At 44.1% G+C, this 25,353-nt stretch overlaps 1 protein-coding gene across 4 annotated transcripts in view; it reads right to left on the bottom strand.

Moving 5' to 3' along the window:
- Nucleotides 1–25,353, bottom strand: part of LOC142786893 (atlastin-3-like) — a 238,491-nt gene that overhangs the window by 101,630 nt on the left and 111,508 nt on the right. For all 4 annotated transcript variants that reach the window (XM_075884593.1, XM_075884591.1, XM_075884590.1 and 1 more), the window contains exons 5-9: nt 24,642–24,806; nt 23,503–23,559; nt 23,280–23,351; nt 18,150–18,299; nt 898–1,155 (exon numbers count right to left, since the gene is read on the bottom strand). In XM_075884593.1, the coding sequence (XP_075740708.1) occupies nt 898–1,155; nt 18,150–18,299; nt 23,280–23,351; nt 23,503–23,559; nt 24,642–24,806 (702 nt within the window). The remainder of the gene's footprint in view (nt 1–897; nt 1,156–18,149; nt 18,300–23,279; nt 23,352–23,502; nt 23,560–24,641; nt 24,807–25,353) is intronic.

Below are 25,353 nucleotides of genomic sequence, written 5' to 3'. Positions count from 1 at the left end.
CTACCTGCATTATCGCTACTGCTACGTTGTCTTTGTTGACGTAGTTTATATATAACGTAATTCTGTATTATTCTGTCGATAATTGAAATTTTGTTCTTGTATATATTTATCAAGTGTTTTTTCCCATTTTAACATGTAAAATGCCCCTCCCCTCTGTAATGTGAAAACCCTGAGGGTATAATAAATAAATAAATACGCCATAAATCAATGTGTAGTAGGCAGGCATTCATTATGCCATTCTTAGTCATTCTTCGGAGAAGCGTAGTACCCACTGCGGACTTCAAAGAAACTCAGTGCAGTTTTCTTGTGCTGTGGCTGACTACAACAAAAACTTACGCCAGAAGAGTTTGTAATCCACAGTTCCGCACATTGGGTATGCGTCAGTGTTAAATAATGAGCAAAATCAAGCTCGTGTAATGGGTTGGAACATCCGACGATGGATCGATTCTCGTCGCCACTTGGCACGATTCGCATTATGTGACATCTGATCGTTCCTTCGCTGTTCCGAAACGCTTCATTACTCATAATATTGCCATTCTTTTCCCCACATCAAGAATGTCTAAGGCCAGTTTGTACCAGAGTTGAGAACACAGACGTGGCTCAGTGGTAGTTTGCTGGGCTGACACGCAGAAAACCTGGTTTAAAATCACATCGTGTTCTTGATGTTGTTTGTTTGTATTTTTTTCTTGTGATCTTGTGGTATAGAGATTACGTACACTGGCGGTGGCAGCGAACAACTACGGCACGCCCGTAAGCCGTGGCGTATCTCATAACAGCTATCTCTCTGAAAAGGAGCGCCAAAGTTAGGGCGTTGCATTGATTTATACGTTATGTTGCTAGAAACTTTCTGAGGTCTACCACTCTAATACTCTGAAATATAACAATGAAGATCAGCACCTTGCGTTTGGCAAGTTGCTTTTCGACGACCACCTGGATAAAGTGCGCGGTCAGAGACACGGCTCCAGTGGTTCCAAGCGCAATGGCTACGATGGGCAGGTCTACCACAGCCAAGGCAATAGCAGCAGCCGCCAGACCAGTCGTGACAAATCCGTGGACAGCCTTGAAAGCCACGTGTTTGAAGAATTCGGTGTTGAATGATCTATTCTTCTTTTCTTTCAAGTACTCGCAGTAAATGTTCAAAGTGGCGTCCATTTTCTGAAACAATATTTACATAGTTGCATGTAAATTGTATAGCACCTATGATTGGTTATTTCATGTCACGAAAGTAAACTAAGACAGAGAGAAAACATGTACAAAAAAAGAAGAATGTTGTCTAGAGAAAATTGGCGGTCTCTTACCCTGTACCTTGGAAGGGTAAACGGGTGGTGAAGGAATGAAAGTAAAAGAAACGAGTTTGTATTAGTATAGGCGACAAACCTGGAGGAACAGTTCTGACTAAAGCAGCACCCATGTACTATCACGTCTGCTGGACAAGAAAAACAACTTTTTTTTTATCCAGCAGCCCTGGTAGCACACACCAACTCATTCTGTATAGAAAAAAAAATCACACATGAAAACGAAATTGTAATGTTTCAACCATGCTGTGGCCGCTTCGCGTTGCCACAATTAAACGGTTTTAGCAAAATTACTCGCCCCATTGAGTACACCAAAACTTTCCAATGATCCAGAATGCCCTAAAGAAGACTGCGGATGTGTTTTTATAACCGAGCGCTAATGCATGCTCAAGGCTCAGGTGATGCCACTCTACCAAACAACTATGTAACTTTTGAAGTCCAGTAAGCAAGGACTCTTTTTTTATTAGAGAGAGAGGAAATTGTTCATGGCAACTATATATCAATAGCTTATGAATACAAAGGTGTTGGCGTAGATTTGTGACTTGGCACTAGTAACAAAATGACGCACTTTGAGCAGTATCTGACCAGAAAAGATTGCCGGGCTAAACTCTCTCGGTGAAGCTTCTTAGTTTGAGGCAGATTTAGCGAGGGTTAGGCCGCAGTACCATGAACTAGCGGTGGTTGAAAGTGGTGACTAGACACGAAGAGCAGGCCGTAAGGGGGAGGGGGCATGCATGCCGCTGCTTCAGTCTGGCCATGCCACCTGTCATTTAGTCCTTGGAATGTCCACTGGAGGGGGGTACCTCTATATAATCAATATATGATGAAAATATGTCAAATGGTGGTACTTGGGAGTGTTGACTAGATGAACGGACAGAAGGACAGACGCGCGGATGGACGGACTGAAAGACAGGCAGATGCACGGACGGATGGACGCACGGATGGAAGGAGGGACGCACGGATGGACGCATAGATGGACGGACGCTTGGTCGGACGCTCGGGCGGACGCATGAACAGAAGCATAGACAGACGGATGCATGGACGGACGGATGCACGGAGAGACGGATGTACGCTGGGATGGACGCATGGACGGATGTAAGCAAGACCGAACGGACAAACGGAAGAACATGCAGACTGTCGGTTGCTTCACCCCAGTCCTCATCATGCAGTCTGTGGATATGTTGGGATTTTTTTCTGCCTTTGTTCGTACTTTCGCCATGTTATCCGCCCCTTTTTATCCACCACAGCACCTTTGGAGCAGCAATAACATGAAATTTCAAAATCGTGATTCGCCCATTCTGCGAATCTTAGCGCGCGTAGGTCGTCATGACGAAATTTGAATCAAATCCGTCGCGTTGAAGTTATTTTATTTTGACGGCAAACAGGGTACAAGAGTTTAATGAAAATGAACTGCCCAGTGACATCAACACTAGTGCCACGTGTTCGCTGGGATACATTCCACACATGCCATCCTGAGCGACGACGCACTAGCAGTGATTACCTCTACGATCCGATTGTTCTTATCGTGGCGCTGAATGATGCCGATGCCTGGAAACGCACTCGCTTGCCACGTCTGATCTTCGTCGCACTGCTTTGAATGATTTCGTCAAATTACCAAGATGCGAACGACCTTTGAAAGAATGGAGAAAAAAAAGAGCATGATTCAATATGTGCTTGCCAGACTGCATGTCGTGGAACCGTTGTGAGTTGCAGTAGTCTCGTTCGAAGTGCGAAAGAAGCGCAATGAGAGTGTCTTTTCATATCACGTGTATGTTACAGGCAAACACGACCACAAGGTATCAAAGTGGAACAGCGTATAGAGAGATATCATCGCTAACAAGTAACACGCGCGCATCATTGAATTTTAGTGTGTAGACGTCTTTGCGTTGGCGTAATACCGGGTTCTGGCCGCGGCAACCACGAGATGCTGGTTAGGTGGGGCCATCGGGAGACACGAAGAAGAATCTGGGAAGCAGAAAACGTATTTTATTTCTCTCCTGATGTTCATTCCCAATAGCAATCTTCCATTGACCCTTTTGCGTATACCTGAATGCTGCACGCCGAAACACAGTAATATAGCTAACTGAGACACACGAGCGAACATGACTGAAGCAAGCATTTTCAGGCACCTCCTCAGTACAGCTTGAAATTGCGTCCATTTTTGAATCGCTGTTTTGTAAATGGTCGATCGAAGCAAAAATATTTTGCGACCACTTGGATCACGGGGATTCCAAGCTTCAAGGTATTGTATTCAACCCAAGCCGACAATATGTACGGCGACGACAGCAATGCAGATGACAAGACATGACTGAATATGTCCGCCTAGCAAACGAAATGTTTGCGGAGCATCTGAGCCTGATGTCATTCTTTTCTGTGGAGAAGTGGTCAGCAGGTGGCGCGATCTGGAGGTGCCCGTGAGGTAGCACCCCTGGTAGTGCTCCAAACGCTAAAAATGATGGGATCGCTGGCCTTTTTGAATCTTGCTATATACCAGTAATATAAATCGATAAAAGTCATAGTTATTCATGCCTCAGTGGCATTTTAGGTCGAAATTCGCTGCTACGGAATCTATAGCTACTCGTTAACGGAAAAATCTTCACACGAGTAAATTTGATGCCTGTGCTTCTTTAACTTCACTCCTTTGCAGCGGCCGTGTCTTCGCGGAGTGGTCATCAGCATGTGATACTGCATTCACCACACTTCGCTGCCTTTTAACTTCCTCCTATACTGCGGCATTTAACCACTCGCTCCGACTAAACTGCTCACAGGCGCTAGCGATGCCAGTCTCGGTGCTGCGCTTGCACAGCGTCAACCTGAATTTCACGAAAACGTTGTCTGTTACGCCAGCCATGCACTCGCCAAAGCCGAAGCGAACTACTATGTGACCGAAAAAAAAGGCCTAGCCATAAAATGGGCTGTACACAAAGTTCGACCCTAGTTTTAACGACGCCCATTTAGTGATTTCCCAGATCACCGTGCATTATGCTGGCTTTCCTCCTTAAAAGATGCATCCAGCTGGCTTGCCCTTTGGGCACCATGTCTGCAGGAGTATGATGTTTTCGTCGTTTATTAGTGTAGACGTGAACATTTTTCTGGTGACGCTCTGTCCACGTCACCTCTTCCATCTGATGATTCGTCCATGTGTTCATCGTTTTACAAGGTGTCCTCAATATCCGTCACTGACATGCCTTTGCAGCAAAAGAAAGACACACGGATTGTTCCCCTTATAGACTTGTTATGTCGACCTCTATCACACCCCAAACCCTTCAAAACTATGGTGGCAAATACATAACTGTTGTATTGGCGATGGTTATCTATATCGTCGAATAACCTTTCCGAAGGGCGTAAATTACTGTTAGTTATTCCCCGACATCTTCGGTCAGACACACGTGCCTCCTTTCACGCTGATCCACACTGTGTACACGCGAGAGTACTTAGGACGTACACACGCATGCGCCAACGCAGCCATTCGCCCCAGGATCGAGTGGAATCACTGCCTTGTGGCCAATGGCTGAAGCGCACCTAGTGTGGATTGCTCCCTGCGTCATCTGCTATCCACATAGGCTAGCACGTGTGCGTACGCCATGCTTGTGCTCAAAGGGTGGTTTGTCCCTAAAGCTAAAGCCCATCTTAAAGTGCAATTGGCATCTTCCCAAACACGAGGAATAATTTGTACCGTGTAAATGCAGCGTTTAGCGACTCAGGGATAAAGGGATGTTTTGAATTGTTAGGTGTCTACTTCAACACAAAATTGTCGCGTCCTTCCTTATCGGTTATGCGACGAACTTTATTTGTGCTTGAGATAACCTTGTATTGTACAGTCCTAGTCCCAAGACACTGCTGTGTAGTAAATTCTGGCACTTTAGTACTTCGACTGAATGACACGGAGCTGGCTAAACTTGAGTTGCCGTGCGCAATTTTAGAATTGGGCGACATCTATACAGATATAGACCAGTGTTTTTATCAAAGGTGAACATTTGGCAGAAGTCTGCTTCGTTGGGATAGGAGTGAGGCAATTAGAAAACTTGAATTAAAAATTGTATTCTGAAAACTCACTTTTCGAAGCCAGACTAAGTGCTGACTCAAGCACTGTAATACCTTTTTTGTTCGAGTTTCCTTATTGCCTCCCCGAGTTCTTACATTTAGGTTTGTTTAAAAGAGGCCGGATTGTCAAAATTATTCCCGATGGCACGCGTCACATATGTCATGTGATTTCAAGGAGAACGTCACCTTTTTTTTCACATTGTCTTGAGCGTTCTGGTGTGGTCGTACTAGACTGACGGAAAAAGTGCACACACATTCGCTCGAAAAAAAACCCTTTGTTTCATAGAATTATCCAACTTTCGCATGACAGGGATGCAGATAATCAGTATGAGAAAGCTGCAAATTGAACTACTACCTTTTCATACTGTTATAGGAGTAAGCCTGCTTAAGCGCTGTAAGTCACGTAGCGTTCCTGAATAAACTTATCAACTGTCCTACGTTTATTCCATAAAGAAACTAGTAATACAAGAATGCCGATGAGTAATCACTATATTTTTGGGTTCATCACCCAAAAATACAGGATTCCTTCCTTTTTGGGGGGTTTGAGGTGGTTGGTGCATTGTAGACGGGACACAACCTCAACACCTGAAATAAAAACAAAAGAAACATGACACACGGCAATGCGAAAACGCAGAGAGTAGCTAAGTGCGAACATCCTTTTTAATGGGAGACTGCGTTTCTGTCACAAGCAATAGTAGCGTTCGGTGAGCTTCGTTCATTCGTCAATCAATGAACGGTATATATATATTACCAGTAGGCAGCAGTCAACGCATTTTATTCACCGACAATCGGCTCACAGCGCTCAGAAAGTGCACCGCCGGCTACTTATCTAAACCAGCACGGTGACGGTGCTGCTCCCTATAGCCCGATCTCGGGCGGATGAAGTGGAATGAAACGCTCTGTCCACCACTACATCCACTCTTGTCTCAGTTGTCAGCGCCGCATGAGTACTTCTCACTGTTCTTCTGCTCCTCTGTTGCCTCCGTTGTCCCGTCAGATTCTCTGAACGTGTCGGCATTCATCTTTGTGGACGATTGCCCATTACTCCTGCTGAAAACTGCTATATAATCGCCGCAATTGATTACTTAAGGCACTACGTAGAAACTTCCCCCCTGCCGTCTGCGTTGGCGAGTGACGTCGGTTCTTTTAAATTACACGACATGGTTTTGCGTCATGGCGCACCACGTGAGCTGCTCAGCGACCGAGGACATGTATTTATTTCTGAAGCCATTGAATCGCGTCTTAAGGAATTTCACATCATTCCCCGTACCACCACTGCATATCATCTTCAAACTAACGGTCTTATCAAACGATTTAAACGAACACTGGGCTCAATGTACGTCGACTCTGCTTACTCAAACTGGGACCGAGTTCTTACCTTCACGATGGGCGCACACAATACTGCCACTCCGACAGCGACTGGAGTCCCTTCATACTTTCTACTTTATTGACGGGAGTCCTCCTGCATTCTCAACAGGCCCGCCATGGTGGTCTAGTGGCTAATGTATTCGGCTGCTCACCCGCACGTCGTGGGATCAAGTGACGGCTATGGCGGCTGCATTATTGATTGAGGAAAAATGCTGTAGGCGCGTGTGCCTAGTTTTAGGTGCACAACGAAGAGTCCCGTGTGGTCTAATTTTCCCGAGCCCTCCCCTACGGCGTCTTTCATATTCATATGGTGATTTTGGGACGTTAAACCGCACATATCAATCAATGCATGCTCTATACTATCATTCTGTATACCGTCACGACGCAAATGAGTGCACAACTATTTCAGAAGCAGCTAAATACTGTGGGTATTTAAAACACGCTTCTTCATCACCTGTACAAAAACCATCATCACCTAGTGTTCCTCATCGTTAGTGGGATGACCCTTGAGTCGGTTCTGTTCCTCAGAGGTAACAGTTTTGGCCACGTCTTCCAGGCCTAATACAGGCTTGTAAAGAACTACATCGCAAGTGGCGGAGGTGCTGGGTATTAATCCCAGGACCTCTCAAACCTATACCAATAACCAGCGCCACTGGGTACCAGCGTCCAGCGCCATGCCTGATTATGGGTCCAGTATGGCACTGATACCAGCGCCTTCCAGCGCAGGTACTGCGACGCTGGAGCGAGAGCGTCCCGCTCTGCGCGAAGTGGCTTCACACGTTCGAAATAGGGGAGCCCATTCACCCTAAATAAATAAATATATAGGCATGATAGCGCACATTCATATTAAAAATGAAAATATAAAATATAGAAAAAATTGGTAGATCCCACGTACAGTGGGAACAGATGATATGCGAAGCACGAATTTAGAAGGTTGCCATGATATGTCACTCTAGCATCAGCACAATGTAACGAGGGGGAGGTAAATGATGCCGTACATAACCTACGTTTTATGATTATCATGTTTGGATGTGTCGTTTACGAGGGGGAGGTAAATGATGCCGTACATAACCTACGTTTTATGATTATCATGTTTGGATGTGTCGTTTACCTTCGTCATCTATTCCCGTCGCTTGATACCAAATTTAGACTAAGTGGAGCTAGCGAAACGGCCGCGAACACGCTATGAGCGTGGCAGGTTGTCGTTTTCCTAAATGACACGCTTGTTAGCATTACATTGTTCGCACCAATCATATACTTTCGCCATCCATTCACGTCAGGTAACACAAAATTTTGTATGTGTGGAGTTAGCAAAACGGCTGCGAGTGCATCATGAAGGGCACAATATACTTCAATGTAGTGTTGACGCGCGCGCGCGCTGGACACAGCGATGCTTCGTTAGCAAAACGCGAGCACTTGACGCCAGGCGCGGCCGGCGCGACCACCGTCCATCGGCGCGGCCCGGCGGCCCGACGGCAACCGGCAAGAAATGCGACGTGCTGCGTTTCGCGTTAATGCGTTACCCAGATGGCACTGCGTCTCTTTCTTTTCGTGACGGAGGGACGCCGGATGCACTGAAACGCGCATGCGTAAAAGCAGCGTGGCGCGGCGGGCAGCTGCGAGTATGTGGCAGGACCAGCACCTGGCGTGCCCACGCCGGCGGGACGCGGAGAAGTGAACGGCGGCGAGCACGCGCACCATGCCACGTCGAATGGTAATGGTGCCTGGACTGTGGTATTTTGTCATGTTCTCACATGACACGCATCTCATGATTATCATGTTTGCACCATTCACATGCCTTCGTCATCCTTTGACGTCACGTAATACAAAATTTGGCATATATGAAGCTAGCGAAACGGCCACGAGCACATCGTGATTGTCACGTATCTCATGTTTATCATGCTCGCACTAGTCACATACCTTCGTCAACCACTCACGTACCTTAATACTAAATTTGGTATATGTGACGCTAGCGAAGCGGCTACCAGTGGATCATGAGCGTGGCATATCGTCATGTTAATTTTGTTACATGACACGCATGTCATGACTTTCATGTTAGGGTCGGTCGCTTGTGTTCGGCATGAAAGCACGTCATACCACACCAGTTTTGAAACATGCCTTATGAACGAAACCACTGCAAGATGTGCAGGACCATGAATTGTAAATCATGGCATTCATGACGTACATATCATAATTTTCACGTTATGACAAGTCATATTTGTGCTTCATACAGTCATGTTATGCCATACCAAGTTAGGCATTGATACCATTATCGAAACGGCCAGGAGAGCTAAAGGTTGTAGGCGGCTAGATAGATACGCTCAATGTCGCCGAAGTTCGCTAGAAAATGCTTCGCATTCAAAATAAACTCCACCTGACGGGAAGTGAACTCGCCACCTTCTGACTACGAACTGAATATACTACCGCCTACGCCACGCCAAAACGTGCGTCTTAGGTTGTAAAATGACCATTTATCCGAAAAACGCGCCGTTCGACTTCATTTATACAATTCACACCGTCAAGATTGACGCTATATTACTTCCCCAATACAAATTACTTCTTAATTTGACAGTGACGAACAGCTTCCGCGCACCGAATGATGTGCGGATATTAGCAAGAGCGCAAAGTTTCTTGAAGCATCCACGTCTTAACACTGACAATTCTCAAACTGACTGCAGGAGCAGCCACAGATGGTCGGCTGTTGCTGCCGATAGTTTTTTCCTTTGATAGTCGGTTCTCGCACTTGTTACTGGTCAGCATGTAAAGATGACTTAAACGTCTGGTTCGGTAGATATCCGTGCACGTGAGTGAATATCGAGTTTTTTTTCGTGCAAGCGACGATGTTGCAGCACACATCTGGCATGTCAGATTACATATTTGCAGTTATATCGATATCTGCAACTAAGCTACCGCCGAAAAAATTACTGATGCAATATGCTGAAAAACTATGCCAGTGTGTTAGTTCACTAAGGCCTACTGCATTACCACCTGAAAATTGCTTGTTCTTACATATACGAGTCAGAGAAGTACCGACTCCTGCGCTCAGAAGGAAGCTTTTGGTGACAGCCTGCGTTGCCGAAAGAACGACACATCGATCATCGTTGCTCCTTGTGCGGGCACCGCACACGCAAAAAAATGGTCGATTCAGGCTCAAGAATGTCTAATCTACATTTTACAGTCATTATTACACTTTAGAATTGTACCTATTCAAAGTAAAAAAAGCTGGCAGCAGGTACACCGATGCGGGAGGCACGATAGGCCTCGCTGGGACGAAGCACTGGGTAAGGCGACGCATCTATCGTCAGCACTCTTTCTACGAACATCGACACAAGGCAAAATAGTTGATTAGGTTCATGGATGTCCAAACTATACTTTACAGTTATTCTCACACTTTAAAATTGCGTGTACATGAACCAAGAAGCGCCGGTAACATATACACCAACGCGGCCAGCATGACAGGTTTAATGCTCGCTGGGCCGGGCCCTAGGTAAGACCACTCTTAATGCGCTGAAATGGGATAGTTGAAGATTCTGCATTTGAGGTTCGGAACATTGCTAACTGTTACGTTAAGAAGAGGGATAAGCGTGGCCAGACATCAATTTATGTGGCGTGGTGGAATCGAACGGCAGCTTTTTTTCTCGCCTTTACTAGGAAACCTTGCGAAGTGATCGAGAGAGTTCATTTACGTTTCGTCAACATGGCGGCAAAAACAGTTTTCTGTCTTTTTTTGGAGTGTTGTGCAGTTGCAGGCCTACAAACACTGCAACTTTGAATTGTTACACCAATACACGGCTGATGTGAATATGACCGGTATACGCGGGGTCATATGCGAAAAAAGTGCATTATAATTGCTTCACTGATAAAAATAGTGCGTGCACCAGCATCACAGCGATTAAGCCAGCACCCCTACTAGTGCGACAAAGCTTTCTACCAGTGCGCCTAACCAAATTCCAATGAATACAAGCGTGTACGAGTGTCTCCAGAATGTACCAGTACCAAAAAACGTATTGGCACCACGCTGGGGACGCTGTTTTTTTTGCAATAGGGAAGAGTGTCGCCAGGTTGCTCGATTCCACACCACTTCTTTTCAGCAGCGCCAGAAAGACCAGCGCGACGGCTCGAAGGCTCGAGTGTCTTGTATTCTTTGTTCACTTGTGTAGTTCTGGATTCTTTGATTAGCGCTTGTTTGTCATCAAAACTTCCCTCGGAGTACCACGGCCCTTACCGCGCCATCCAGCAATCATCACTCGTAAGCTCAATGGTTGAGCCACTCATACCGTATCTTGCACAACGGCGCCATGTGCGTGAGACTGCGCATCTAGACCAGCTCAAGACTCACTACGATCGAACTGTAGTCTCCTGCCCCTAGGTCAACAGAACGGTTCCTTTTTCCAGATGGGACATAAATGTAATGAAGGCCAGCGCTATTCTAAAAGGCACACTGTACCACTCTCCGCAACGCTTGCAGCTGCTCGGCTGTTCCTCTCCGACCTGCTGTGACGAACCACACGGTTTATTAGAGAAGCTATGTGCCAAAAGCCTTAATTCACAGATAAGGCTGGCCCCACCTAGCAACAAGTCACGAAAGCTGACCAGAAGTCACACTGCAAAACAAAACAGAAAATCGAGGTCTCAGTACTGCAGAGTTCATATCCAATCTCTTTGCTCTTGGTTATTCCCGTACATCTTCGGTCAGACACACGCGCCCGCTTTCATGCTGACCCACACTGTGTACATGCGAGAGTACTGAAAACGTATACACGCATGCGCCACTGCTACTAATGGCGTGGAACGTACCGCTTTGTTTCCCGCTACCGCCACTCCTGGATATAGCGGCGGGCACCAGGAGAACAAAACGAGGAAGATGATAGTCACCCTCAACCAGAAACCTCTGTCACAAGCCAATTAGCCAAGGTATTTTAGACGACAAACAAACAAACCTCTCTCATGCCTCCCACTCATTTGACAAAATGAGATGTAGTAAAACAGAAACATCCCAAAAACAAAGGAGCGCCGACGCCGTCTTTAAATGGAGAAATGTACTCGGATACCGCGTTCGCTGAGCTGGATAAATGCTTGGCATCTCTGAAAGAATAAGTCCGCCGTCTGACGCAGCGTCGTGTCGCAATACGGCAACGCGTCACGTAACTGCTTAAGTTTATAGCCAAATAACTGCAAAGCATATCAGTGGTGTTAGCAGCTAATCTTCCAGAATGACTTCGCAGCCGATCAACCAGTCTCTTGCGGTCGTTTGACACCAAAAGTTGGTGAGCTTCATTAGCGCATGCGCATGAAAATACCTGAATGTGTGGGCTTTACTTCTACAAGAAAGCAATTCGTTGCCACACTTTTAAAATTTTAATGCGTATGCTGACCCATCTATCGTAGAAAATCACGGCACTGCTTCTAACTGTACCTCTGTAAAAGTGGCTGCGTGTGTTGTCAGCAAATTCTCTTAGTCACCCATCGCAACGACAAAATGGTGCAATTTGTGGCAGAAAGTGGTGCACTCGAATCTATCGCACTGACGTCATTCTGGTGTCCTGTTATGCGCGTCCATACGATGGAGAGAACTCGCATATTATTCTCGGTTACTCAGTTCAATCAGTAACACTGAAGGAGAACCTAATGCACCACATATCCTGGGGCTATTCTACCACGAGCCATGGAGGTCAAATGGTGATGGAATCATCCGTTTACGCACAGTTCAAGCTGCTAAGTTCCCCAGACTTATCAACTCAACGCCGCGATTACCCGGGTGGTCCTGCTTACTCTCCCGACCTCACTTGGTGACTGGCCCCTGCATCACTCAAGTGGAAACAAGATCCAAACTGCTGGGGCAGTGACCATTACCCCATACACGTCGCACTGCACAAGAATATACGACAAGGATTGTGCGAAGTGTTACGTGAGGAATTGGGATATATTTCGCTGTAAGGTAAATTTCGCTGTAAGGTAAAAGTTGATATCCGAAACTGTAGAGGCCGCTACATGTTTTCCGTTAGATGCCATTCAATCTATTGTTTCAAGAGCTACCGTGAGCTCTCGGGTCGACGAGTACTGCCCCACATCTCATCTACAAGTGCTACGGGTGTGGGAATTGCGTCGTTGTACAGAGAAAGCACTTTCTCGTCCCCCAGATTTTTTGTGGTGTGGTACAACCTCAACCGCCTGTCCGCAGTGGCTCACACAAATGAAAGTCTTTCTAGAAGCAACTGAATACAATGACGTGTCTTACTTGGCCCTTCTTCTAGAACTCATTCGATTTAGCGTACGTTTGGTGTGATTAAACGAGGTGCAAGAGACGATGATTCGGTATCCACAGCGTGTGAGGTGACAACGACTCTGCTGTATTTGCCTCACAGGTTGCGAGATCCTTGTACCCAATTGTTACAGTGTGCAAGCTGCATTTTCACGGCCGTTCTCCATTTCAAACCCGGTGGGAGCAGTTCCGAGCCTCGAAGATTTCGAAGGTTTAGAGTCATCGTTTACTATGGCCCAGCTGCTGGCGGCGATCGACAAGGCTAGGTTGCGAGGTTCTTGTACCCAAATGTTACAGTGCGCCAGCTGCACTTTCACGGCCATTATACATTTCAAAACTAGTGGAAGCAGTGCCGAGCCTCTAAGATCTCGAAGGTTTGGAGTCTTCGTTTACTATGGCCCAGCTGCTGGCGGCGATCGACAAGGCTAAACCTCGGACAGCTCCAGGCCTTGATGGGATCCCATGTGGAGTCTATAAGAACATTCAACAGCCGGCACTCACGTGGTTTCTGGATACGATTAGTAGGGCCTAGATGTTAGAAGCAGTTCCGGTATCATGGAAACGTGCAGTTGTTGTAGTCATCCCAAAACAAGGGAAACCTCATGGCGTTTTCGGGTACCTACGAACGATTGCGCTCTTCATAACCAATTGTGTAAACTCCTGGAGCGAGCCGTGGCTACGCACCTTGTATGGTGACCGGAAGACTTCATGTGGTACGAACCGGCCCATATAGGACTTAGGCCCCAGCTTGGAACTGAAGGTGGACTAGAATACCACGCCTATGCGATGCTTCTAGGTGACCGCTCACACCGTATACAAACCTTGATTGCAATGGACTTACACTGAGCTTATTACATCAGCCACGAACCAGTCCTTTAGGTTCTTCAACGAATTCGTCTGCCTGGTTGTGTAGAATAATGTACAAGTTCCTTTTTTCGAGAGCGCTCTTTTCCGTCCACATCTCTAGAAAGGCCACGGCAACTTCAACAAGCAACGTGAAGTTTTGCAGCCGTATTGCGCGATTATTATTCAACGTTGCACTACTACCGATAACGTGGAAGCTATCAAGCATTCTTTACCTACATTTTTTATCTATGTCGATGACGTGTCAGTTTAGACGACTCCCAATTTGTCAGACCATGAAGTGCGGCCGCTGCGGGCAGCGCTCGGAGCCACATTTGCCTGGCTCTTTTCAGTGGGACTCACACCCTCATAAGAAAAGAATACCTTGATGAACATCGCCAATAAGTGGGGCCGCCGCAAACTTGACTGAACCCCTCTACGTGTTATGTTTGATGGTCATGTCCTCACGCAGGCATCTACTATCCGCGTCCTTGGTGTAGCCATTTTCGCATCCAGATAGGCCTCAATACAGCTTCGGTGTGCCCACAAGACAGCCTTCAGCATGTTTCCTTTTATACGTCGCATCACTCAACAAAGCGGTGGAGTACGAACTCGTATTGCATGGTAGCTAGCATGTTCGGTATTCCAACTTCGCCTAATCAACCAAGCACAGTTCCAGCGCTTCACCAAAGCAGAATGGGTGAGATTGGAAATCCTCAATTGTGCAGTCAAGCGTGTGATCACAGGCATTCCCAGGTTCACTACGATTTCGACAATTCAGGCAGAAGTATAACTCCCTGCGCTGGACGAGCTCAATCATGAAAGGCACAAAGCAATTATGATAAAACACAGCAGTGTTCTTGCAGCTGCCGCCTTAGCACATTACATGGACCCTGATGCCCACTCACTTACAAACTTACTTCGCCAGTGCCACCGCGTGATCATTGCCAAATGAGCACCAGTGAGACTCTGGGATGTATTCGTCGAGAGGTGTATTTCTCTCGCTATACCCAGTTGCACTCTTCAAACTGGGAATCTCAGAAACTCCGAATGAGATCATATGTCGGCGCCGATTAACACCAACCATACTGAACGATTCCTTAGTGTGCCCTTGCCACCCGCATGATTACGAGACTTGTTCTTATGCGTTAAAAAAACCCATTACATCTATACAGGCAGAGTTCGTTGCTCTTTGCGATGATCTTGTAGTACATCAACCACTCGTTGAGGTGCGACGCCCATCAAGTATCATCCTTTACCTGAACGATGCAAGCTGTTCGTAAACTTCGTCGCGTACACCATACTGTTTGTGTAGCAGTGTAGTTTCACCGGTGAGCCGCAGCTTATCCGTGCTTAGTTAGATTGTGCTGGATTCACCAATATAGTGTTCTGGCTCATGCCATGGCAGATGCCGCTTGTCATCCTGTAACCGTCATGTATCCCTTATTTTCGCTCCTACTGCAACCTTTTGACACTTGCAGTGTTCACAAGAAAAATCTTCAGCTTGTCACGCGAGCTCTCATCGACTTGCCCCGAAGGGTTCGAGTGAGTGCAGCTGTGACGCCTTCAGTCCGTGCGAAGCGGCGCTACATTAACTCAACCTCAAGCTGCCCAATTTGTTACCCACAGGTGTGGGAGGCAGACCTGAAGCACCTTTTAAGGACATGTCCAGTGCTTCAAGTGGCTCGTTGACGCCACTTTCGCTGCGTGGTACTCCAGCACACCAGGCCACCTGACTTGCAACGATAGACTTATGGTCTGAACCACAAGTGTTTTCTCAACTTCGTGATGAAAACGAAGCTGCATAATTTTGTTTACTGTGTATTTATGCTTTAAAGCAAACCTATGCAACAAAAAAGTAAGGGGTCCCTCAATCTGTCGTCATCCCACGGCAACGACAAGTTCGCGAATCTCTGCTCTTTTTTGATATCTCCTCCCATAATATTCCACTAAGGTCCTACGACCCCAACGGACGTAGACACGAATGCCAGCGGCGTAGGTTCTGGTGCTCTCCTGGCGCAGTGCAAATCCGGACTTTCCCAATGTGCAGTGGCATACGACTTGCGAGGCAAATTACACCATGATAGAAAAAGAGTGCATAGTGATCTCCTGGGTCCTTACAAAGTTCCTACATTATTTATATACAGTCCGCCGTTTTATGGCGTCATCGACCACTACGGACTATGCTGGTTCTTGTCATTGAGAAATCCCACAGGCCATCTCGCCCGCTGGGTTTGCACGCACCTGCATTTCTACGGCATCTGCACTCAGTACCGCTACGGCCGCAAGCATACAGTCAACGACGCCTTCTCGCGCTCCCCTCTTCCCGAGGACGATTCCCCGTGCTCTCTATATTTCATTGGTGTTTCTGTCGTTGATGTGGATATCACCACTCCCTAACAATGCGAAGACTATTGTATCATTCTGCTGGGCGACTTGCTCTCTGATCCATCCACCAGCGCAACCACCCGTCTTCCACTTGGGTGCCATACATGAGCTGGGTCGGCACATTTGCCACCGGTGGTTGTGTTGCGGGGTTTCACAGGCATTATCAGTGTATAGTGGAGAATATATTACAAGGCGTCTAGTAGGAAGTTAAAGAATGTGATTGTACTGCGGGTCAAGACTAATAATGCTATCGTCATGTAATATTTTTAGACTCTGTTTATTTTTCCCTGGTTTCGGGCTATATTAGCTTCCTTTAAATTTGTTTATGGGCTTGATTTGTATTCGTGACCACACGACGTGAGACAAAAGATGACCGATGTGAATCGTTCTCTTAAGAAGCTAAGCAGGTAAATGAAGTTACTTTCGCTGGCGAAACTTTTTGTTATACCGGGGACTCATCTACCAAAGATAGCCTCTTCATCTTGTGAGCCGTAAATTCTTCGTCGAGCATGTCATGCAGTACTTTTTATGGGGGCAAAGTTGTTTAGTGCATAATAAAAAAATGATTGATTAACTGAAGAGAGATAGAGATAATAATTTGCAGAAAGATAGAGGTATCCGCCTGAACTATTATTCGCTCTGGCTTATTAATTGATAATCAAGAAGGAATGCATAATACAACACGTTCGCGCAATCAAAAAGAACAGACAGGTACAAGTGCTTGACAACAAAGGCGTTTTCTCTCGGAAACGATCGCGTCACGAAAAAGTAGAGGGGATGAGTGAAAAAATTCTAGGGCACAATTTCATGTACTGCTGTGGCAGCAAGGCTTTGGAACTTCCCTCCCACCTCTTCTACACTCATGACTGCCTGTACAACGCACAAGTGGGCCAGATAGGAACGTGCAACACTGTTGTTTTATTCTGCTCTACTCAAGCAATTAATCACCACTCATAAGTACTGAGCTGGAAACGGACAGCAGAAAAGTAGGTCTAAAAATTATTATGTACAAAACTAAAGTATTTTGTAGCACTCTTGGCGGAAAATAGCCTTTTGAGTTAGATGGAACGATGTAGGAAAATGTAAAGGAATTTGTTCACATAGGGCAGGTAGCAACCACAGAGTCGAACCACGAGAATGAAATGACTAGAAGTATAAAATTGCGGTAGATTACATTCCTCAAGCATTGTCAAATCATGAGTGGTAATTTGCCATGAACTCTCAAGAGGAAGGTATATAACAGCTCTCTCTTGCCGGTACTTACTTAAGGAGCAGAAACCTCGAAGCTTACAATGAGTGCTCAGCTTAATTGAGGACGACAAGGCAAGCAATGTAAAAAAAGGATAAATGGTATTCTTGCGAGACAACTAGACAGCAAAGTGGTTCAGGGATTAAATCGGGGTTAAAATAATATACTTGATATCAAAAGCTAATGGACATGAGACGGACGCGTAGCGCTTAGGCAGGATAACCGCTGGTCATTAAAGGTAACTGATTGCATTCCCAAATAAGGCAAATGAACGTACGGGAGACAGAAGGTTAGGTAGGTCGACGAGATTAAAAATTGATAGTTTTAATTTAGCAGCAAAAAGCACAAGACTAGGTTGATTGTGGGTCATGAAGAGGCCTTTGCCCTGCAGCGGGCTGAAGATGAATAAAAAAGACGAGGTGTACTTTTGCCGTAGAAAAAAAAACTCACAGGCAATCCTTGTCCTTGGACTGTAATAAAAACAAACATGGATAAAAAACCAATTTAACAACATCATAGGTCATAAAAAATTAACCTTTTTTTCTGTTTGTGCGCTGCGCAACTGCAGTGAATACTCAATACGATCTCGCTCCAACTGTCAGTGTAGTGTTGTTATGCAGAGGAACTGCGTGCCCGTGTGTGTGTGTCTGTGTGTGTCTTTGTGCTTCTTCAAAATAATAGTTATGTAAAGAGAACATGCCTCCAAGAGTTTTTCCAAGTACACCTGTGCCTGCTCCTCTTCGCCCATCTTGGGTGTCGCAGAGTACTTCTCTATGGCCATTTCACGAAGCATGTCGTGGTAACCCCGCATGGTTTCGCGGTCGACGTCTCCAGGAGAGCACTGCCACATCTGCGAACATTCCAGATTCATTATTCCAATTCACTTCTAGCTAAGTTGCTGGGCTTTTTATGATGTAATGGCAAGAAAAGGATGCGACACAAATGAGAGCAACACAAACTTGTAGACTTGTTTTGGGTGCTGGCAAAATTTATACAAAAAACATTGTCTCTTTTTCTTGTCTTTGTTTCTTCTGCTTCATTTGATGTTGCTGGTAATTCCGCCAAGACTTTGTACCAACTTTCCAGAAAATGCACCTTAATGCACTCGTATAATGACGTAAATCACACTTTAACAGGCAAGTAGTCTTCAATTGCTGATTTTTATTCACTATATTGCATGCGCCCACCAAGTGCTATCCAGCTTCGTTTTTTGTTGAGTTCACAACCTGCTGATGCTTGCTCCTGGCAAAAAACAGAACTTCATGAAACGGCAATTTGCATATGCAGACCTTCCTGTGCACAGGCAATTGTGCAACCTCGCTTTATATCTTTAGACATTGATGTTGGTCAGCAGTTGGACTCATTAACATCATTCAGCATTAGTATGATCTCGAAATCTCTCTTTTCTAAGTGCGGACATTGCTCATGGGACAAAAATGCAGCAACCATACTAAATTTTACACTGCAATGACACGTGTTTACACCTTTTACAAGCGATGGCTTTGATATATTGAACAGGTTTGTAACGCATGCATACTAAAGGAAAGACGTAACAGCGAGACATGGAAAGTGAAAAAATAAAAATAAATGACACGGTCACTGCGTGCCAACCGATGTATTGGTCATGACGCACACGTACGCATGAATATATGCGTGCTGTATTACATGTATGTGAGCCGGGCTGTTTTTTAAGCAATAAATTATTTTCCCTAGAAATTATATTAGTTAAACTTGCCATGTTCGCAGACTATTTCTAGGCCAAGGCAGAGAGATTTTTCCACCTATCATGCCACTCAAAACTGATTATTAACAAACATGTTTCAATGAAACTTTATTGTGAATTTCAGCGTTATTTACATGGTAAAGCTGCTCTACGTCACAAATGAAGTCCAGCCCATTTTTTGAAGCTATTGCGAGCAGAATCAGCGACACATCGTAGAACTTTCAGAATTTGATGTGGCAGAATTCACAACTGAACGTTACGGGTGTTTCATCAGGGCGATCTATGCACTGTAATTATTTTTGTAGACGTTAATTTCTGATAAAGATTTTCTAGGACAGTTTTGGTATCATTGCCATTACTTTATTTCTACTGGTGACCTTGTATAATAAGGGTTCTGAAGTCAAGTGGTGGGTTGAAGTGTATGGGCAGAAGTCTGACAAAGCCATCAATCAATAAAGTCTTTATGTAAGCTTGTACGCATTAACTGGGGAAGGCGAGAAAAAAGCAACAGTTTGAACGTCGTTGGATGGGCCTCGCCATTCGTACATGTAAGCATCAGGCACAAAACAAATGAGAATTGCTGCACGGAAGGTTCATACAAAACACTATGCATTTACAAAACAAATAAAAATAATAAACCGGATACCACGGACATCCTAAGTAGCAACTGTACTGCAGACAGAGAACAATAACACAGATAAATACAATGTATGAAGACATAAACACACATTGCGACTAAAGCTACAAGCATTGTTAATAATACTTTTTAACGGATTGCACGATAAGACAAAGCATTTAGGTGGTCATAAATTGAGGTATTCCAAGACAATGGAACAATATACGTTAATATATAAAAACCGTAGTTTGCTTTACAATTTCGTAATACTAAAATACTTTGTACTCTGGTATTGTATAATAAATGGCAAAGTGTACGTGAAACAGCTTCATAATGAAATGAATCGTTTTCCCTTGTTGTGGTTTCATAAAAGCATGCAAATCTGTAGGTAAATAATTTGTTTGCAGGTATAGTATTATTTTGAAAAAAAACATGCTCAGTGAGTGAATCATAGAACCCAATAACAATGTCGCGGAGCATTCAAATCTGTAGAGTTTGCAGTTTTAATATGCTTGACAAAATAATTGTGTTGCCCCAATGAGCAGCCAATAGCTACTGTGGGTATAGAAATGCTCGCAATGGAAAATGAGCTTGCTTTTTTCTGCTAAAATATATCTGCTACACGAAGTGATTCCTATGATTCTAGATAGTGTTGAGGAAAGATTATTGACACGTGCATCCAAGGTCATTGTGCTGCTCAACATTAATGTTAACAATTTAAACGTGTCCACGTTGTCAATCACAGTATCACCTAGCTAAAAGCAAGGTCATAGAAATACTTGTTTTCTTTTAGGCAGAGAGTACTGCTTTTGTCTTCTGTTTGTCTACTTTCAGTGAAATAAGTGATGATCATGCTGCAAGGGTTGAGAATGCGTATTTAGCGATGTTTGTTAAGGGGTGTATATCATTACAAGACAAGAATAGGGTGGTGTCGTTCACATATACAATGAATTTTGCATAAGTTCTAATAGTATATATATATATATATTAATATATATATATAATATATATATATATATATATTTATTTATTTATTCATTTATTGACAACGAACGTGACCTGAGATGACATTACCTTCTTTTATTGTTTCTATTCATTCACAAATATTGAGATATCGAAAGTGTCCGTCATAATATTTGAATCTTATGTTTTCAAGTCACCTTGGCCTCCCATATTCTGTATCGCGCACTGCTGCTCCTCTATCTACAAAATGCTGCGTATGTCCGAATATCTTTTTGATAACAGGTATGCATGGCAATATTGCTAAACGTGATTACTCACAATTGGGGGCCCCCATGCTATGTCCTTAAGAAGTGCGCGTTACTGTCATATGCACGTATGCCACGACGAAGGCCGGTCCCTGGCCGTAACGTTGGCAATAAAGCATCGTTTTTTGTTTGCTCATTCGCTTCATCTGGGGACTTATAACTCGACCGAATCTAGGAAGGCTTTCAATATATATATATATATATATATATATATATATATATATATATATATATATATATATATATATATATATATATATATATATATATATATATATATATATATATTTATATATTGAACAGCGATGGCTCCAATATCCAAGATGCTAAGCTGCGGGACGCCATTCAAAATACTTTGCAACTGTGAAGCTTACTTGTTAATTATGGCGTATGGAGACCACGAACACAGGTAAAAATTTATTAGGTCAAGGGCATGAACACGTAAACTATAGAGTTCCAATTTTGCGAAAAGAATGTTGTGATTAAAACAGTCAAAAGCTTTGCTTAAATGAACGAAGACACCATGAGGTAGAACCCGTGCTTCCAATTATTTATTATAAATTGTTTTGCCACAAACAGCACATGCTCCGTCGATCTGTTTTTGTGTGCAGTCATATTGATAGTCAGGTAATATGGAATGTTTAAGAAATAAACCATTCAGAGGAACGCAGGTGAGTTTATCTAAACCCTAAGAAAAATATGGAATTACAGACAGTGACCTGTATTTTCTCAAAATATTTGCATCTTCTTTTTTTTAGATAAAGCCACCCTGGCTAGTTGCACATCAACACAAAAATTGACTGTGGTAATTGTGGCATATATATGATTGTTATACATGACGCAATAATTTTGAGAACATATTTCACTTGCACTTCCGTCATTTGTAGACAGTGAAGAACAGCATTGCATTTTCTCATTCAATTCCTGCTTTTAAAAAGCATGTTCACCCTGACTGAGTAAAATCTTTAATACCTTCTTCGCAAATGCGAAAAAAGGAGGCCACGAGTGAAAGACGGCAAACACAAGATGCTAATAGTTCTCGCTATTCCGAATGTGAGGCATACTTGTTTCGTTACTAGCAAGCGTGCTGAATGTCCGTCTCAAATTCACAAAACATGGAGTGAGAACTACGCGAAAACTTTTGTGCCTTTCTTATTAAGTATCGTATACATACTTCCCTTGTCTTGCGGGATGATCTACATTGGGCAGAAAGGATGGCACCTGACCACACGCTTTAGGAACACCAGACATTTTTGACTACAATCGTACACTTAGCCATACACTGCAGAGACCGCAAGAAAAACGTATGAAGGCTTTGTTCAAAAGTACCCGCGTGGTTTACAGGCCACAAGCTAGAACTGACAGGGAAATAACAAGGCCTTTTACATTAGCGAAGAAGATTTGCAAAAAATGAGATTGAATTCATTGAATGAATCATGTCAGCAGATGATTAGATGCTTGAAGTAACTGTCTGTTATCAGTTTTTGTGTGTGGTACAAATAAAAAAACGGTTGTTAGGAGCACGTCCTCTTGAGTTTGTCGCCTGTCTTTTCTGACCATATTTACGCACATTTTCAAGCAGTAACTTGGAACCAACTTGTCCAACTTTCAATCCTGCAAAGCCTCATTAAGCAGCCTCTTCAGAAGGCGTGCTTCACTGTATCCAGTGGGGTATTTCTTCACAAAATCACTTTTGGAAACTTGAAATCAGACCAGAAAGAATTGAATCGTGATGAAAGCGTCCGCATTAAGAAGCAGCTAACAAGTATTTTTTATTGTGTTTAACGTCTTTTAAAGTGGTAGGCGATGATAAAATATTAATTATGTTTGGTAAAGATGAAGTGACTGGCATACGAGCTGCTGTTCGAAGAACAACACACGTGAAACATGTGTGAGATGTGAAGCATAACGTGAGTTATCAAAGCTTAGTAAATATAATTCTTACTACCGCTTTCCGGTGCTGATTTTCATGTAGCAAGTGTTTGTATAGTTTCTCCTACGTAAATATGTCAACCATATACAGTGATAAAGAGAGTTTGAACTGATATATTCTTTATTGAACTATATTTGTCCATTCAAAATGATGTAAAGTTCCTCTATCCGAGGATACAACTGGAATGTGTCAGAGTGACACTTTTTAGAGGTCAACCAGAAAGTACGCTAAACCGAAACGAAAAATTGCGTCTTTTTCTGATCTAAGTATTACAGAAACGAATAACTCACTGTTAACATACTGGTTGTATAGAAGTCCAGAGCTTTGTCCAAGGCTGCGCGGCAGCTTGCGGCGTGGGTCACCTGGAGGCAGAAAAATATCTATTCAAACAATATATATTTGCACTCATGATTGCTGTTGTGCTCTTTGGCAAGCGGAAATTGTACAAATATTGCGCAGGAGGGCTCTTCTGCCTCTATGTATTTTACGAGACCAAGGACAATGCACACTAACCTCTAGCATTGCTGATGGATCACGCAACAGACCTTTCTTGGTTGCGCTCACATAAACCTACAAAAATGAGTTAAGCAGAATCACCAGTTGGGCAAGTTGGCGGCCGTTCCTCGTAGAATAGATTTATGGCAACGGGTTAGAGACAGACAGAGAAGGGACGAAGTGGTGAACTCACTACTGAAATTTATTTGAAGAAAGATGTATAAGAAACAATGACTCATCAAAACTGTGTGCATGTGCGCATGTGTTGCAACACAACATGATTCGTGTCTTGTCTAACAAGTACTTATATTCTTCTTCATCAAGCGGTAGATGGATTACTTATTCACTTGGTATTAGATCTAGTAAAAAAATAGTCCGTCTATTTCACGCTAACACTGATCAACATGTGTATATTCGATAGTTGTTTTCTGCAAATAGGGCCCACATCAGCAAGGTTAAGGGGAATAGACAGGGGATGGCGCACCAGGCACGTTCCCCGCCCTTCTCACCGGAATTTTTTTTTCACCACGGCCAAGAGAGCAGCAAATGGCCACTTTGAGGGGGTTGCTCTCCCCAAATCAAGGTGGTGCCACATCCCCCTCCCCCTTCATTCCGAAAACATTTATGACTACGCACCTAACATGATCTGCAATGAGCTGCCAAATGAGACGTGATTATGGCACCTGATAGCGGCAGCTCATGTGCTCGTAAGCGCACGTTTATGAACCACGCTGTTTGGCCTACGTATTCGCAGCCGCTAGACAGTCGAATGGCATAAACCAGGCAAGTAGCACAAGAAGCACATTTGTGGGCACGATGAGAGACCCGTTTGTTCACTCTGTCTGGCTGCTGAAACAACGGCCTATCCACCAAAGCACACACATTACCCACTTTATTACGTACTGAGAAGAACACGCTTTCGCCATACTGAGCACCAGCGTTTTTCAAGTCATGCGTGGTTCTATGTGTGTATGACATAGTTGTGATGTGTCATTGTTTTCTATATATCTTCTTTCTTTTTCCACATAAGTTTCAGTTGTGAGTTTAGCACTGTGCTCTTTTTCTGTCCGTCTCTAACCCGTTGCATTGTAAAATATTCTGCAACAAAAAATAAGTTAGCTTTGAAGCAGTGGTGTTAGAGGAAGAGCACAGCATACCTTAATGTAGGACATCAGCTCCTGACACGTTATTGTTCGACCATTTATCTGCTTTGGCAGCAGATTATCTGGCTCTAATAGCAACTGAACGAGGTCAGGAAGGTGCAGCTTGAATTTGCCACTAATGTCCATGAGGCGGCCTTCACACAGCCGCTCTTCGGCCACCTGAAAGAAAGGGAGAAGATTTTTTTGAAAATAGCAATGAAACTTTCCGTCTTGTTTGAGCATGACTTTTGAAAAGCAAGAACATTGCATGCCCTTGCACTGTAGATGCGAGAAGACAGTCAAGTTATCAGGAGGAGCTGCCGGTAAAGGTGTTGTGAGCAGCTATTCTCAGTTACTCGCGAGAACACGCAGGTTCCCTTATGCATGCGCCAAAGACGGCTCCAAAGTGAAAGCCATATTCTTTTAACAGCGGAGAATCAATAAGTAACATTCTATCATTTTGTACTAGCACGTGCTTTATTCATTCTCTTATTCCTCCTAGTCCACTTAATGTCCGGCTTCGGTCACAGAACACTCGTGCCACAATGTCCAGCAGATATTTACGATAACGGCGATTTTCGACATATCGAATGCAGAGAAAGCGAGGGTAAGCAAGATTCTAGGAAAAAGAAACAAAACAACAACAAATACACAATGCCTAGAGAGTAAGAAGAAGAGAGAAAGCAACAAATCGAACGAACAACTGTAAAAAAGACCAAGAGGATTC

This window comes from Rhipicephalus microplus, unplaced genomic scaffold (assembly GCF_043290135.1).
Source record: "Rhipicephalus microplus isolate Deutch F79 unplaced genomic scaffold, USDA_Rmic scaffold_38, whole genome shotgun sequence".
NCBI lineage: Eukaryota > Metazoa > Arthropoda > Arachnida > Ixodida > Ixodidae > Rhipicephalus > Rhipicephalus microplus.
Note: the sequence above shows the minus strand (reverse complement) of the source record. Positions and strands in the feature narration are given on the sequence as shown.